The following is a 15,762-nucleotide window of genomic DNA, read 5'->3' on the forward strand; positions in this document are numbered from 1 at the left end:
ATGACTGTGGGTGTGCATCCTTTTTTAGCAAAAGCACCCCTTCACGAGGAATGAGTCACATGCATAGAGACCCTGACAGTATCCAACTAACTCATCAATAAATGGTAAAGTGCAAGATGTAGATCCCCCTGCACTGCTAGACTGAGTCATCCTGATGCTGGATTTATCACAGCCTAGACAAAGTTTCTAATAAGAGCACCAACTGTACAAAGTAAGGGTTTTCCATTGCCTTCAACTCAGTCAGCTGAAGCTCTCAGAAGTGACTGACTGAAAGGGTTACACATAGTGGCCTGCATTAGGAAAGGTGCCTAAGCAGACTAAGGGATGTCAGTGTCTCTGTAGACTTGACACCTGTAGAGGCGCACTTGGAATGTTGTATTCCATTTTCTGACCCTTTCCCAGTTTAAAAGGAAGGCAGAGGAACTGGAGGGAGTTCAGCAAAGAGCTCCCAAGACAGAGGTCCAGAGCACTTTGCCTACATGAGAAAGCTTCTTGAGTTGGGCTTTTTGAGTCTGGCCAAAAGAGGCAACCATAACAGCAGCCTACAGCTCCACAAAAGAGAGTTTCAAAAAGGATAGAACCAACCACCTTTGGCAGTAAAAGGCGATACAGGGAAGGGCAACAGCCACAAGCTGCAGATTGAGATGCTCATATTGAACTTCAGGAAAATTTCTTTATCCAGAGAGTGGTGCAGAGATGGTGGGCTCTCCATCCTCAGTGTTTTCCAAAACATGAAGAGACAGAGGCACAGGTAAACAGCCTTACATGATAATAGTCCTGCTTCGAGAAGGAAGTTGGACATGAGACCTCCAGAGGTCAGTTCCAACCCACACTGGAGTTGTCTGTGATTCCCAAAGCTGACTATATTTATTTCATCCCCTAAGTGTGATGACCTGGAGAGCAAGTTAACCCTGCTGAGGGAGTTCAGTGAGGTCTTTTTTATTTCTTATGTCCCAGTAAAGAGCAAGAGAGACTAAACAGCAAATCCTCTGGCTGAGAACTGTTCAGATAAACCCACTCAGTCTAAGTGGGTGAACTGTGTTTCTTGAACAGAGGAAAATTAAAGTTATTTTGAATTCTGCTCTGTCCCACCCAATCAGAAATTTGTCCTCAATCACGACATATGGCAATCATTTGAACTTGGGCATATGAGCATGACTGACTAGAAGATCACCAAAGGAGGATTTTCTGTGCTCTCTCACACACTGGACTGTCCTTTACTGTGGACTACTAGGTGTAGTCCATCTCTGATGCTTCTGAAGAAGTCAGGAAAAAGCCCAGAATACATTCAGCTTTGTGCACCAAAGTAAAGTTCCCAACAGGTTGTTGCAGGTTGCCAGCTGAAGGATGGGACTCAATTATACTCAGGGTCTAGTGGTGAAGTAGAGATCTTATGATTATCTTGGGGTCAATGCTGATAGTCCATTTTTCCTCTGAGCCCATGAAGAAAGGGTCTAAGCATAGGTCACAGGGATCTGGAGCTTTGGAAAAAGACAGGACCAATAAGATCTTGTAGGATAACCTGTAGAAGCTGCAGGTACAGAGCTCAGTCCACTGTCACATTGTCACTGTGCTGCAGGAATAAATGGTAAGGATGTGTTGCCTCTGCCTGGCACTTCCATTGTAAATGTCTCATGAAGGAAAAAGGGATTCCAATTTACATATCCTGGGGTTGAATAGATAAGCAATCATTTTGAAAAATGAGTGTACACACATATAAACACCCATGCACGTTGTTAAACCTTCTGACCAAGGAGAGATAAGCCTGATACTGATTGTTTATGATCATGCAGTAAAATTTCTATGGAATTGTTTTTCTTGGGTGAGAAACAGAAACAGACACATTAACTCACTTCATTGTAATGCCCATTTTATTGTAATTATCTTTCAACTCTCTGAGCTTTCAGCATCTTGTTTTGGCATTATAAACACCTGCAAATCCTAGGCAACATAAATAAAAAAGAACATCTTGTTACAATAATATCTATAGAAAATGAGATAGGTGCAGAGTATGATATTTGCAGCTTTCCAGCTCCCCTATATCCATTCACAAACCAATAACACATAAAGGCTATCTATTCAAAGTGCTAAGTCTTTTCATGTTCTTTATTAGAGCACAGCCTCGTGTGATAGGCTTCATAAATAGGTAAGAAAATTATTGTTTCAAAAAAATTATGATCTGAGAAATTGTATTATTCTAATTTTTAGGTAAGTAGCTGAGATGCAGCTCCTTTCAGAAGTTTCCCTGACATCAGATGAAGAGCCTGGGGCAGTGGGAGGAAGGCAACCTAGAGCTCCTAACCTCATCAGTCCTTCTGAGAACATCCCCTCCTTTAAGAGACACATCCCAAGAATTTTATATTGTCAAGGGATTCAGGAGGAAAAATTGTCCCCTCACTAGCCTTTCTTGGCAACTCCAGTAAAAATCAGTGGAAGGAAATCCTCCCAAACACTGTGTAAGCTAAGGATTTGGATGAGTGGCATCTGGCCTATCCATTATCATACCTAACACTTGGAAAAACAGACTGTGGGTGCATTCCTGTAGCTGCTGGTATCACCACTCAGAGGAGCAGGAGGAGTGACATTGCAGAATGAGATTGTAATCAGATACACAACTCTGAGATGGGCTGGAAGAGGCCTGAAGGATCAAGTAACCTGCGTTCTAGGATCATAGCAGCTTAGGTGAAAGGTAGCAGGATTGTAGCAGGTTCTATAGAAGAATGCTGACAGAAAGTTAACTTTCAGTACTTTAACAAGGCATTTTAGGGATTAACTCCTAGACCTTTTTACCTTATGACAGGTATCATCCTGGAACCATCTGGGAAAATGTGAAGAAAACAACTTATAATACCTCTCCCTCCCTGAGAGCAGGAAAAAAAACAGCTGTGCTTCAGGATAATGGGAAACAACAGTGACTTCAGTGTGCTAGGTGTGGGTGAGAGCACAGCCTATGACTTTTGTGTAGTGCATTTAGAATCATAGAAATTGGTGGAAATGGCTGTGGTAGAAAATGCAAGGGAATCGAGATCTCCCCACCTCTCTGCACGCTGCTCCAACACTACACTGCCCTCATGGGGCATGTTTCCCTAAGTCCAGCCTGAACATCTCAAGCCACAGCTTGTGACCCCTGCTCTGAGCTGCCATTATAAAGAAGGGCCCAGGTGGTCTTCACAACTCCACCTTGAGCAGCAGGGCCCAACACCAGATGCATGATTTCAGGGGTTGAGTCCAAAGAGACAGAGTGTTTCCTTGCTCTGCTGGCTACACTTCTCCTACATAGCTCAGTATGTAGTTTTTTTAATTCCTAGTCAGAGTATTTTGCTGGTACATATGCTCTAGGGTTTTTTGGTGGGTTTTTTTCCCCTAACTTTGTCACAAAATAAGGTTTTTTCCTTCAGGGGGATCACAGGAAGGACATGGGTGAATGTTGGCACTTGAGTGATGTTGCCTGCATCCTCATAATGAATGGATGGATCCCCGATTGCAAGTGCATTCTCAATGAGTAAACTGACAGAGCTTTAAAGCACTTCTTGTCTCATGTCAGAGGGTTTTCTGTGGGAGATGTGGGATGGTTTCTGAGACAGAGAAAGGACTGTTGTCACTGTGTGCCTGGAACTGGAAGAAGCATAATCTTTCTATAATGAACACCTGAGTGAAAAAGGGTTTATTTCTTGTGGCCACAGTGAGGCCTTGCTTTATGGAGAAGCTCTGCAGTCACAGTGGGCAGAACTAGGTGTAAATAATTAAAGGCATTGCCAGAAATGGCTATGGGACTCAGCCTGCTATAGGAATAATATTTCATTGTCTCTCTTTTGCTGCATTTTATCTTGAAATAAGAGATAAGATCCTGAGAAACAGCCCTTTTTGGGATGAAAAATACAAGTGTAATGCCAAGGCAATGCTGAAAAGGAGAAAAACATGTCCCCAGAATTTTAGGGAAACATAAGGAGTCATAGCTGCAGTCCATCTCACCTGGACATTTAGTGTCACTCGCATTCCACTCATTGCTCTTTACAGAAGAATATTTTCTGAGCCTTGAAAACCTAGCGATAAACCATGAGGTGCAGGCAGCCATGTGAAGGAAGGATGTTATGTCAGTTTGCATCCCTGGTAGTTGGAGCAACTTCCAGCAACAACTGGAGGTGCAAAGTGACTCTCTGTAAGAAGCGAGGGTGGTACTTGAAGCGAACCAGTGGGAAATAAAAAATGATACCACTGAAAATGAACAGGACGATGTAGAGGATCTCTGTTTGGGGTTGATCAATGATGGGAGCTAACACCAGGTACACAGCTGCCATCAGCACAATTATGGGGATGATAATTGGGACCTGTGAAAGCAAAACATCAGCATAAAGACTCATGTAATTCTGGGCTTCTGTGTGTCTGGATAACCCTGGAACTTCTGCAGAAGGCTTTGTAAATGAAACCTTTCTGCAACCTGAGGTATTACCTAGAAATACCAATTAATCCAGACATCCTGTTTCCCAGCCTACCCCCACCCCAAGGCTGAACATCCCTGCAAGAGCTACACCACCATATCACACCTTAAGCCCTCTTTCCTGCCCTCCTAGACCTGAAGATGCAAACTACGGGGTTTAGTGCCAGGCCTGTTCTTGGTCTCCCTACTATCTTGCATCTCAAAGCCAAGCTGTAGACAAAACACAGAGCAATTGTATTCAAATCAACTTTACCTTAGCACCCCTGCACAAAAAGTTTTATCTGTGTATTGAAGACAGGTGGACAGGCAATCTCAGAGGCAGTTTCTGTAAGCCTGATCAGAAAGCATTTAAACTTCAATTTGAAGCCACCCTTCCTCAAAGGAGGGTGGCTTGTGCATTCATTAATAATCCTCAGTCACTGAGTAAACACTGAGCTGAAGATCAGCTCACTCATGACATCAGGGGAAGAACATGTGACTCTTCATTTCCCTCCTTTTATCTGTTTTGTGGGGAACAAATCTGTCCCTATGTCATCTCAAAGAACTTGGGGCACTCCACCTAAGTTATTTTTCCCTCTGCAAGGTTCTTACACCTGGGCTACCCTCCAAGGAGTTTGCCCAGTCTGTGAGCATAAACAGGTGATTACAATGTTGATCAGAATTATCCTTCATTTACCACTTAAATCTTTTAGAAAGAAAGAGGATATGGTAGATATATTTTCATAGTGAGGAGGCAGAGCATTATTAGCTTATCAAGGCAGAGAATTCAACCTTGACTTCTGCCTGTATGTTCACACTGTCTCATCCCTTGTTGACGTTGCTGACGCAAAACTTGAAATTAAGAAAGGACAACCACATTGAATCTGTAAGCCACCAGTGCTCACTCTTTTCTCTAAATGTTCTCATAGTCATTTGAACAATATAGGAAAATATTTGAGAGTTTTATGTTATTACTTTACCTTGTAAGATCTTGGCAGTTCTGGTTTCTTGATTTTTAAATACAGGAGCCCAGAAATAGTCATTCCATAGAAAAGCCATGCAATAAAACTAGAAGAAAAAAAAAAATTAGCATTAAACTTGGGGTGAGATCACCCAGAAATGTCAGTCCTGCCTTGCAGATTCCAGATGTTCGTATCTCCAATTAAAAAAGTGAATATTGATATAAATTTAGTAATTCCTCCATTAATTTCCTTTCTAGCACAAACAATGAGAACTTTAGAATTATCTGAACATTACTGATTCAATGGGGATGAATCACATTAAGTGTCTAGTGACAGGAGCATTCATGCATTGCAAAGGTGCTGGTTCCCAATCTCTTTTTTTTCCTTCTTCCCTCCTCCTCTCCCCAGTATTGGTTAGAAAGCAATAGCCCAGGCTCAAAAGGATAATGCAAGAAAATACTTATAAACAATGTAAAACCCAGGAGCACAGGGGGTGCAAACAGAAACCCTACACACACATACCTGAAGAAGTTGACAATGCTGGTGAAGCTCCCTGATATTATCATTACTAAAGACATGGCAGATGTGAACAGTAGAGCAGGGGAGGGCGTGAGGCGTCGCACATGAGCCATGGACAGAATGTCTGGCTGAAAAAGAAAGCAAAGCATCATCATTTCATGGACTCAGAGCTCCTTACTCATCCCCCTCAGCTGCTGGTGGGAGCTTTGCCTGCAGCCAGAGCCATTCAGAATCAGCAAATAAGCACTATATACAACCAGACCAACTCCAAGGAGTGTAAATACAGGAAACTCCTTCAAGGGTATTTTTATTGTGTCTCACTGGTTTCATATCAAGCATTATCAGTTTGAGAAGGCAAAATGAGGTTTTCAAACTACTGATGTGACAGAATGAGTCAAATTAGAGCTTTCCTGACCACCATCAGGACCTTCTGCCATGGGCCCACTCTTCTGCCCTCTGTCATGTCTCTCTGGGCTTGACTTCTCTTGGGATGACTGCAAAATGAGACAAGAACTAGTCCTGAAACATTTATGTGAATATAAATTACACCAGGATTTGTTTCAGGATTAGTAGCCTCTTTATTGTTTGTTTCATTGGCAAAGTTTAATGAGAAAGGCTGCTTTTAAAATTTTATTTTATTTTTAATTCCCAACCAAAATATCATGAAGGACCTTTGCTAGAGGTGAGTGTTTGAGAAATGGCATAAGCATTCAGCTCATAGTCTGGTATGGTCAGATTCAGACCATCTGTGCACTTCTCAGCACAGAGCTTGCCATGATAGAGCAGGCATTATCCTCAGAGTGAGAGGTTGAGGAACCAGTAACCACCGAAATCAGGAACCACCAAAACCAGCAACCACCATTCCAGTCATCTCCACCAACCTGGACATTCATATGCATAAAAGATTCCCTGCTATGAACCAGGAGCAGAGCTGGTGGAGAATCACAGATTCATAGAATGATTTGGGTTGGAAGGGTTCTTAAAGATCATCTAACTCCAACACCCTGCTGTAGGCAGAGACACCTTTCACTAGATCAGGCTGCTCATAGCCCCATCAAGCCTGGCCTCAAACTTCCAGGGATTGGGCATCCACAAACTCTGTGTGCAACCTATTTCAGTGTTTTCACACTTGAGGACAGAAATGCCAGATGCTGTAGGTGGGAAGGACCAAAAAAAAGCAGAGAGATTCAGGAGGAACACAAGAGGCCTGCTCAAAACAGAGGACAAATGCAGCTCAGCCTTTTTTCTCCTCCTTGTGGAGCAGTGTGGTTAAGTGTGTGTGGAGGTGTACCTGTGAGTGAGGGGGGTCTGTATCAGCAGCTGGGATGTGGCAGCAACCTTGGGGGACTTGTTAGCCTAGATAGCAGCAACTGGGGAGACTGGGATCCAGGGGCTGAGTATCTGAGCCCAGCTGCTGGAGGGACCCACACGGTACATATGTTTTATATATATTTCTCACTAACAGACCCCTGATCAGACAGAGAGGGAATGAAAGGCCCTTGGTGTTGTTAGTGCTGGTGTTTGTGTGAGCCCCAGGTATGCCTGTATGTGGAGCTCTATGTGCCCTGCTGGCTCTGAATGCATATACAGATACACAGGTATGTATGTATGTGTGTATATAAATATGTTTGATACCTGTATTTGTGTGTGTGGCTGCTGGGAATAGATGCTGGACTTATTGGTTGGACCAGGGAGGAGGGAACTGCAGCAGCCTGACCTCCACTGGGTTACCAGATTTGGCCCACCTAACAAAACCAATGATAAACCCAAGCTAGGAGAGATGTAAGGCTTGCTATCACCTTGTAATTGCTACGAAGCTTGAAGAGCAGAGATATCCTATGCTGCATCTAAGCTGGACTACCCATGTGAAGGCTGGATCACCCCTGAGACCAACCTGTATAGTCAGTATAACAGCTGCAAAGGCAGCTGGCTGGTGCTGGGCTACCCTCCCAGTGCAAGCAAAGGTGCTTTGTAACACACAAGCATGGCCAGGTTCTCCTTTCCTGGCAGATATATTGACTAGCTCACCCCACAGCCTCTACCTGGTGCTCCAATGCAGCCATTTTTGAGTGGTTCATTTCCAAGCTGTTCTTAAAATTCAGACTAGATGTGAATATGTTATCTTTTTGAAAGCACTTAACTGAAAAAGAAAGCCCAGAGACAACATACACTGTGGTATTTTCAGGGTCCCCAAGACGAAGGAGCAATTGAGAATCTGACTCCCTGTTCTCAGAAGGCTATTCTATTCTATTCTATTCTATTCTATTCTATTCTATTCTATTCTATTCTATTCTATTCTATTAAAACTAAACTAAAGAATAGAGAAAGGATCCTTACAGAAGGCTTAACAAAATACTATAGAAAAACTCATGACCTCTTCCAGAGTCCCAACACAACCAGATGGTGATTGGTCATTAAGTAAAAACAATTCACATGAAACCAATCAAACAATCACTTGTTGGATAAACAATCTCCAGACCACATTCCAAAGCAGCAAAACACAGGAGAAGCAATTAGATAATTATTATTTTCTTTTTTTTCTGAGGCCTCAGCTTCCTAGGAGAAGAATCCTGGGCAAAGGAATTTTTCAGAAAATATGACAGTGACAAGACACCTTACATTTGAAAGAGATAGGGATTAATGAGCAAGGAACAAATCCCCTGGAGAGCTATCACTCTTACAGTTGAACATACAGTGTTTTCCTCTCTGCTTTAGTGTCACAGGAAGGCGAAGTGGCTCAAAGCAAGCCAGAGCCCTTTCTTTGTGCTCACCATGTGGCCTTCCCTGGCAGCAATGTAGCACACACGGCCTCCGCTGAAGAACGTCCCATTCGAGGAACCAAACGTGGACAGGGCCACCGACAGGGAGATGAGCCATGCCCAGCTGCCCAGGACTTTGTCCCTGAGGTGGGAAAGAGTTCACAGCACAAGATGCAGTTCATAAATGTATTGAATACTCACTGTAGAACCAGACAGGTTACATCCCTCCAGTGTTTCTGTATTGTACAGAATATTTTTCTGAAGTCTTTCTAATGATTTAAAATCTTCTTGCAATTCCCATAATATTTAGTGACTTGGAAGTTTGTCTTGTCTGACAGCTTTTCTTCCTGCTATATATATATATATTCTGTCTGCACTGCAATGGTGTACAAAGAGGGCACAACAGGCAAAACCACCTTTTTTGTGTACTGAAGCTGTGGCAAAACACCTGAAGATACTGCTATCACAACCAATAATATTAGCTCAGAAATCACAGAAAAACTGTTCCCATTGCATTGGAAGAAATATGTTGCATTACAACCTCTTCCTGAATATGCATAGGATTTTAACCCTTTAATCCCACATGCACCTAATACTGCTCTTCTGTGAATTTGACTTAAGCCAAAAAAAATTATTTGAATTCCAGATGTTTGGTTCTACAACATGTTCAGACATTTCTGTTTCTACTTAACAGAAAAAGTAGCAGAGTTACAGAGTTCAAGGTAAATATTTGGAAGGAATGATAATTTTCTCACCTAAACGTGAAGATTGTCTTCTGGAATGAAGCAGCATTAAGAGTATTAATTGAGTAATAAATGCTGGTGTTTGGGGTAATTGTCACATACACAAACACTGTTTATCTAATTGGCAAAAACCAAAACTCAAATGTTTTTTTAGATCACTTTATTTACAAGCAAACTGAAACCTGTGGTTGCTGTTCAATCGCTGTCATCAAAGAAACGCTGGGAAGAGTTTCCTGAGCTCCTTTTGTGGCTGCACCTCTCACCACTGAACAATGTTTCTTTCTGGCAGTTTTCCTCTTATATAGGGAATAAATGCATTTAAATGTGACAAGTCCTCTTCTGGCTTCTTTATGCTCCTCCCATTCTTTCTTAATGGCCTGAATAGCTGCATGTCTTGTTTGTGAGCCACAAACTTCACCTCCTCCTCAGACTGGCTTCCTACCTGTTCCCCAGCCTTTGAGTGCCCAGATTTCCTGTCACTAGTTCAATATTTCTTCCTGAATTGCACTCTTGGGTGAAAAGGTTAATCAGACAGGAAAAGGAGATGCCTTACAAAGGAGGAAGCTCACAAATAACTTGTTAATTAGGAATGATGGGAAAGGAAGTGCAGGGAAAGTTCGTGACACTGCAGCTTAGTGAGGCTTTGTGACATGCTCAAACAAAGCACTAGATCTTTAAAAGCTCCTACTCATAATGATGTGAAAGGCTATTACAGAACACATCCAGCAAGAGCTCAGTCAGATCTTCAAATGGGAGATCTTGTGAAATGCACACAGAAGCAAAGCTGCTGCTGACTTTTTAGGAAGAGCAGCACATAATCTGTGGATACACAGATCATTTCTGTCTGACAACTCATTTAGTGCTATCAGGGATTCTGTGTCTTTGGAAATATTTAGAATAAGGCTGGATGTTCTGGGGGAAGATCATTGATGATGTCTATACCTCTCATGATGGTCCCTTCCTTCTCTTCCTAAATTCCTTGTCTTGTACAGAAACTGTTTAATGTCACCAAATACTTCAGGTTGAGGAAAGGCAGAAATTGTTTCTGTGCAGCTCTGGAAAAACACAAGCCAATTGAAGTTGCAGTTACCAAAGGCTACCTAAACTGTGTATAACAGCTCTCAAAGGTGTTGAGATCAGTGCGATTTTCCATTTCCCCACAGAAGGAGAAACTGAGACAAAAGACTCTGATCTGCTCTAAATTCCAGGTGCCAAGTAGAGAGCATTCAGCCAGTTGACTCCTGTCTCACTCCCAACCCACTGCCTCTGCATTAGCAGGACAGCACATTGCCCTCTCAGTTTTCCTGGAAATATCTAAAATGTGCAAAATTTCTCAGTTCCAAGTCTGGATATGTACCCTCGCTGCATTCCCAGTGTTTGTGGGGAGATGCTCCTGGTGTGACCTTCACCTCTCCCTTATGGACACTTTCCATGAGGTAAAACATGAGTTGGGGGAGTTACAGGTTCCCAGTGTAAACAAAGGGAATGGGGAGTAAGGAATGTGCCATCTTGGCAGCCTAGATGCACCTTGGAAACCATGGCCAGATGGAGCTGGTCAGCCTTGGCCTCATAGAACCCTAGAATTATAGAACAATTTGGAATGGACCTTGAAGATCATTCTTTTCTAAGCCCCTGCCATGGGCAGGGACACCTTCCACAAGACCAGGTTGCTCAAAGCCCCTCCAACCTGACCTTGAATGTTTCCAGGGATGGAGCATCCACAGCTTCTCTAGGCAACCTGTGCCAGTACCTCACCACCCTCACAGTAAATAATTTCTTCCTTAGGTCTAATCTAAACCTACTCTCTTTCAATTTGAAGCCATTCCTGCTTGTCCTACTTCTACATGCCCTGGTAAAAACTTCCTTTCCAGCTCTCTCGTAGCCCCTTTAGGCACTGGAAAATGCTGTAAGGTCTCCCTGGAGTTTTCTCTCTCCAGGCTGAACAGCCCCAGCTCTCTCAGACAGCAACGTGATTCAGCCCTCTGAGCACCTTAGTCACCCTTTTCTTTTCTGTAACATGGCCTGACCAATGCAGTGCTGCCATTCCCTCTGGGAATAACATTTAGATCTCCTGAAACTCAGGAGAGAACCAGTGTATCTCAGAGCTGCGCTGCCCGTGCTGCCCCACGCAGAGCTCACCCCCAGGTGACGGCCACAGCTCCTGAAGACAGCAGCTCAGTGGGAGTCATGGCTGCCAGGTAGCTCACGTTTACCAGCAAATACAGGCACGTAACCAAAGGAATGGCAATCATCAGAGCTCTGGGAAGGGTCACCTGGAAAAGGGATGACAGCAGTGTTAGGTGCAGCACTGTGCTTTTTTTGTTTGATTTGGTTTTGCCACCACCCACATCTCTCATTGCAATTCCTCCACTTCCTAAACCTTTCCTCAGAACAAGACATAGATCCAGATTCACATGGCAGCTTTCACAACAGTCAAAGCTAGTCTGAAAAAACCCACAACCAACCAAACAAAATAATTCAAACAAAAAGAACCCACCAAATCTTATTAAAAAGATTTGGATTTGTAGCTGCCTAAGATGCATATTTATTGATTATTTTAATATTGATTTATTTATTATTAGTATGTTATGTCTCCTGCTGTGCTGCATCTCCCCATAAACACCTCACTGCCCTGGACAAAGTTCCACTGTATGTTGTATCACATTTAACTACTCTACAGTTTAAATCAAAACAGGGGTTTCATCTCAAAATCTCAAAGGGGATTTGCACTAGGCAGGAAATATTTATTTTTTCTTAGTGGCAGGATTGTGTCTTAGAACACCACAGGATCATTTTAAGACTCAATAAAATCAACAGTGTCTTATGCAACTGAAAATACTGGGAAATGGCAACTGTATGCATCTAAGAACCTGAAATATCAGGTTTTTCATTCCCCATTCTCAACACAGGACAAGATACAGCAATTCCTAATGGTGGTGTCTCCACTCTGGAAGGGCCTGAATATCAGCACTCACAATCTTATGGGAGAGAGTGGCCCTGGGATCTTTGCTGCCATATAGGTTAATATTTAACTGTGTATTTGCATTTGATCTGTAGGATCTCGTGGGCTGCACTGGTACACAGCACACTCTATAAACTCGGCACTCACGCAACTCTTGCAAAATAAGAGTTGTTCACTGCTGCAGTGTTTGATCTGTGAAAATGGGTAATATGGCACAGAGAAGGTGATGTGAGATGCAGATGAGCTGTTTCAGTGCCTATATCATGGACTGCACAATGCTGAAATATAGATGTTTAAAGATGGGGATTGTTCACAGAGTTAGATTCCCTTTCCAGTGAGGCTTGGCTTGCTCTGAAGTTGCCCCTTGATGGAACAGAGAGAGACAAAGTAGTTTTCTAAAGCATAGATTATGGATCAAGTCTTTAAGAAAATACATGTTGTTAAGAATCCTTTATGGATTATAGCAGTGAGTGCTTTTCTGAATAAATCTAGGTGTCTACAGTGAGATCCTCTAAACACTAAGAAAAAACTTCATCTCCAAAGCATCCAAGTGCTGCCTAATAATTTCTTTCCAGTCCATGGGTTATTTTAGGACTTTTATAGGACCACAAGATCATTTGGATTGGAAGGGACCTTAAAGATTATCTAGTTTAAATCTCCATGTAATGAACAGGTGTTCCTTCCACTACACTAAATTGCTCAAAGCCCCACACAAGCTGGCTTTGAACACTTCTGGGGATGGGGCATCCTCACTGTAAATCCCTTGATTACCACTCTTAACACAATCACAGATAGAATCAAACATATTAACAGCAGGATTAAGTAAGTAAAACCCAGCTTGCTCACTCATTCACTCACCTCAGGCTTCTTCAGTTCCTCAGTTACATAATTTAGGTTGTTCCATCCATCATAGGACCAGAGCCCCTGGTAAAACGCCACTCCAACTGCCCCAATACCTGCAGTGGTGCCTTGAAAACCATTCTGAAAACTCTGAGTTTGTCCCTTGGCAAGCAGCACCAACCCACCCACCACGATCACCAACAAAGCCAAGAGTTTGGCAGCTGTAAAAACGTTCATAACAGATGTTGCCAGCCTTACGTTGAGGCAGTTGATGATAGTTAAAATCAGGATGCAGGCAGCAGCTGTACATTTGACGGCAGCCTGCGGAGATGAGCACCCTGGGTAGAACGGCGCAATGGCGTACTCAGCAAAGCTCAGACAGACAGCTGCCAAACCAGCTGGTCTCACCAGGATGACAGAAGTGTAGGCGAAAAGGAAAGCAGGAAAGGAACCAAAAATCCTCAAAATGTAAATATATTCTCCTCCAGACTCTTTAATTATTGTTCCAAGCTCAGCGTACGACAAGGCTCCAAACATGGCCAGGAGACCGCATGCTGCCCAGATCAGCAGGCTGCTGGCAGGGTTCCCCATGTGGTGCAGTACCCACTCAGGGGACATAAAGATCCCTGAGCCTATCATGGTACCTGCAATTAATGACACGCCGCTAATCAGGCCGACCTCTTGTTTCAGTCTTAACTTCTCCTTCCCTTCAGTCAGATCTGTGGATGAATGGAGTGGATCTGTTGCCTTCCTTTCCCTCATTGTGGAAATGTTGGGAGACAGGAGATGTTGTAAGGAGAGAATCTGAAAAAGGATTAAGGCATTTGAATAAGGACTACCTCAGGCTTTAAGGTTTAGTTAATAATTACAAAAGTCACACTGAACGCTGTTGAGAAGCACAAACCTGTCTTCTGCACTTCACATTCTTTCATTACCCATCTTATCTTGGTAATTTATTATGCCAAGTTTGATTATCCCTGAATCTCATTGCAAGCAATAGTAATGGATAGTATCAGGAACGACCTCAAAATCACTCAGCACATTGCTGGACTGTGATCCTGGTTATCTCTCCTTTAAATCATGCCTCAAACAGCATGTGAAATAAGGATCAGGTAAGCAAAGTCCCCATGCAAATCTGTACTTTATTCTTTGCTGAAAAGTCAATGTACAAGCACTTGCCTCAGTGCTCAATCGTATTTTCATTCTTCACCGTAACATGATCAAACAAACAAATCTGCTGGCCAACATGCTAAGGCTTTGCTCAACAAGGAACATTTCCAGTGTCTTGATCAAAGAAACAAAGGTTTTGCCAAACACAGTCCAGAGACACTTTTTCTGCACTGCAGTAGGGGGCAATATGAGCTTTTTCCAACTTTAGGAAGTGGAGGTGGAGAAATGTGAAAAGGCTACAATTACATTTTTCCAGGGCTTTTTTACCATTGTACATAAGGTGTGCACACTCCTACCAGACCACAATCTTCAGAGCACTTTGTCACAGCTCATTGTACACACATTTTAATGCACACATGACAGAAACATGGTACAAGCTTTTGAAGATACCTCTGACCCTTACTTAGATACCTGACACATAAAATTCCAGACCTTGAGGCAGGTTCTGCCATAAATATGACTATTACAGTACATGAGGGTGTATGTTGTGATCTGAGATGTGTATGAAGTAGAGTGGAAGGGAACTTCCACATGGATTCCTTGAACATGAACTAAACTTTACTGGACAGTTACTGTCCTTGGAGGTCTCTTCCAAACTTCTGTTGTCATAAGTACCAGCAGTGACACCTTTCTCTGCCCTTCACAGCAACCACAGATCTTGAATCTTTAAAACTATCTGTTCTCAAATATTTGAGCTAAAAAAAGCATGACTATAAACAGAGCAGTATTTATATTGTTTCTCTAAAAATTTCTTCTAAATAATTTAGACTTCTCTTTCTTTGCCTTTTTGCAAAAAAAAAAAAAAAAAAAAAAAAAAAAATTCTAACTAGCTTTGCAATTCTCTGCAAGAAGAGTCCAGGGTAACTCCTGGACCCTTAATAAAACTCATGGGTCCACAACAAAAGCAACAGATACAACTCATACAGTTTTTCATGCTAAGGCAAATAAAGGTGCTCAAATTTTATAATCAGGTTCAAGGACTTTAAGTTCTCTAAAGAAGAAAAAAAGCTCTCAAATCTCATTAAAAAGTATAGGGGTTTAGAGTACAAATGTTATTATTAGATTAAGGAAACAATGAAAAAAGTTTGCTGGGTTTCGTAAAGGATTTCAGGAGCTATTCCTACATCACCTCTCTAGTATTAACTAGGAAATGGATACCAGCTGGTTTTCTCCTAATTTCAAAGTCCCTTATAGAAATTCACAGCTGATCAAGGGGTAGCTGCAACAAAAGTGAAAGCTTATACTTTATCTGTCAAGTAGGTTTTTTAAGCTTTCCCAGCAAAGGTGTGAGTTCTGAGAATAAACATACACCTTGTACTGCAAGGGTGCAAATTAACACATTTCAAGTTAATGGTTTGCAAAGTGGTTGAGAACTTGGAGGGAGGCATCC

At 42.4% G+C, this 15,762-nt stretch overlaps 1 protein-coding gene across 1 annotated transcript; it reads right to left on the bottom strand.

Moving 5' to 3' along the window:
* Positions 1-3,242: 3,242 nt before the first annotated feature.
* LOC132071413 (b(0,+)-type amino acid transporter 1-like) lies at positions 3,243-13,964 on the bottom strand. The gene is made up of 6 exons (XM_059468993.1): positions 13,221-13,964; positions 11,540-11,673; positions 8,670-8,799; positions 5,902-6,026; positions 5,398-5,485; positions 3,243-4,328 (listed from the first exon to the last, which is right to left on the bottom strand). Exons 1-6 carry the CDS (start codon positions 13,962-13,964, stop codon positions 4,095-4,097), a joined length of 1,455 nt encoding a protein of 484 aa, XP_059324976.1. The 3' UTR covers positions 3,243-4,094.
* Positions 13,965-15,762: the final 1,798 nt, after the last annotated feature.

This window comes from Ammospiza nelsoni, chromosome 3 (genome assembly GCF_027579445.1).
Source record: "Ammospiza nelsoni isolate bAmmNel1 chromosome 3, bAmmNel1.pri, whole genome shotgun sequence".
Classification (NCBI taxonomy): Eukaryota; Metazoa; Chordata; class Aves; order Passeriformes; family Passerellidae; genus Ammospiza; species Ammospiza nelsoni.